Source organism: Frankliniella occidentalis, unplaced genomic scaffold, assembly GCF_000697945.3.
Source record: "Frankliniella occidentalis isolate FOCC.00 unplaced genomic scaffold, Focc_3.1 Scaffold202, whole genome shotgun sequence".
NCBI classification, from domain to species: Eukaryota; Metazoa; Arthropoda; class Insecta; order Thysanoptera; family Thripidae; genus Frankliniella; species Frankliniella occidentalis.
Genome location: NW_026267328.1, coordinates 126,503 through 128,415, shown reverse-complemented (window position 1 = coordinate 128,415; position 1,913 = coordinate 126,503). Strand labels below are relative to the sequence as shown.

The 1,913-nt window shown below is 45.3% G+C and overlaps 1 protein-coding gene across 1 annotated transcript in view; it reads left to right on the top strand.

The window, feature by feature from the left end:
• Positions 1-1,477, top strand: part of LOC127750515 (acyl-CoA Delta-9 desaturase-like) — a 6,693-nt gene extending 5,216 nt beyond the window's left edge. Inside the window, exon 2 of the mRNA XM_052272375.1 lies at positions 52-1,477. Coding sequence (XP_052128335.1) covers positions 52-418 — 367 coding nt within the window. The 3' untranslated portion in view covers positions 419-1,477. The remainder of the gene's footprint in view (positions 1-51) is intronic.
• The last annotated feature ends 436 nt before the right edge of the window (positions 1,478-1,913 follow it).

The window sequence follows — 1,913 nt, the reverse complement described above, 5'->3', positions numbered from 1 at the left end:
GTTTTTATTTTTCAATTTTTCTGAAAATATTTCGGATTTTTAAATCCCAAGCTTGGCCAGAACGGTGATCATTCTCATTCTGACCATTTTCTCGTTCCTCAACCAACCCCGCAGGTCCATCGCCGCCCGGGAGAACTTCCTGGTCGCCCTGGGCATCGGCGGCGAGGGCTATCACAACTACCACCACGTGTTCCCCTGGGACTACAAGTCGGGCGAGTTCAGCTACTACGCCTCCAACTACGGCGCAGTCTTCATCGAGCTCATGGCCAAGATAGGCCAGGCCACGCACCTCAAGTCGGTGAACCGCGACCTAGTCATGGCGCGCTGCCTGCGCACGGGTGACGGCACCCACCCCGTCTGGGGCTGGGGAGACAAGGACATGAGCGAGGAGGACAAGAGGGTCACCATCGTCAGCTAGGCCCATCCAGCTCCGTATTATTTATTATCATTATTACTATTCGCAAATCGCCGTCTTTGATCTTTAAGAAACACTGTGATACTAAATGTAGAAATCAGGTCGCAGTTCCGCTAGTATAGCGCCAAATAATGCACATGCCCAAGGAAAACGTTTTTCTCACAAAGACCTCATTGTGACCTCTGAGGTCACGATTCCTTGAGCTTGTGAGGTCACCAGTGAGGTCACAAGTGCAAGAATCGTGACCTCGTAAGTCATAAAGAGGTCACAATGAGGTCTTCGTGAGAAACACGTTTTTCTTTAGGTGAATTTGAGACTTTGAGAATTTTTTCCGACATCATTTCGACATTGTTTTTCACGTCGTTACGACATAAAAGTGTGCCTGAAATCGGAGGCTTTTCGACAGAGAAACGTGGGAACGATACCGACTGTCGAAAAGCCGTTGATTTCAGGCACACTTTCATGTCGTAACGACGTGAAAAAAGATGTCGAAATGACGTTGCCGGAAAAAAAATTATCACTGGGAATGCTCAAATGTGTCACAAAACATCACATTTAGATGCGCATTCCAGATCGGCGCTGCTCGCAGGGATGCGGCTTATTGTGTATGATCTTAGTATCGTTCACTTTTACTTACGACAATGTGTTTTTTTTCTTTTTGGTCTAGAGTAAATATCTAAACCAGCCAAACGCAAAAAAAAGTTCTCGAACGTTATTTGCTGATGACGGGACAGAAAACCGAACAATTTTCTGGAACAACTAATTGAGCTACTCCAACGAAACCGAACGAAACATTTTATGTGTCGGTCCGGTTTTACTAGGCCTACTTATACGAGAGTACTGCTCTCCCCATTCAGTTAAGGTACTATCGTCGTTTCAAGTGTGGCCAGCCATAATGGATATATTTAACTAATACAGCACATAAAGCAATGCCTTTTTTGCCGTGAGGAGACCTACGTGTTTGTAGTTCGGCCCTACTTTACCCTCAGCACTCCATACGTATGGTGTACGATGTATTTATGTATTTATTAGCAATGTTGAATAAATTATTAATTTTTTAAATGGTGGTGACGTGCTGAGTCTCACAAACTATGGCTGACATCAGAGGTCTCCGCACGACATACCCACCGTGCAAGTGAGACCGGTAACCTATGACCCCCCGGGACCCCAGTCACCGATTTGCTACTTAATTCGTGTACTTTGTCAGCAGAATTAGTTTAACATGACACCGGGGTGTCGCTCGACTCGCGCCTAATCCGCGCAAACTCGTTGTACTGTACTGTACTGTACCCGTACCCCTTGTCACCGTACCACAGAGTTCATCATCAGGGATTTTTGCTTTGAAAATCTAAATCAAGAATCTATCTTGAAAGCAGATGATACAACTTTAAGAATATGTCTGTTTTCAAATTTTCTCCCGGATTTAGCTGTCATTTGTTTCTGGTTTCTTGTTATTTGCAATTTCAGCGAACAAGCGGCGTTGAAAAGCGCGGGCACA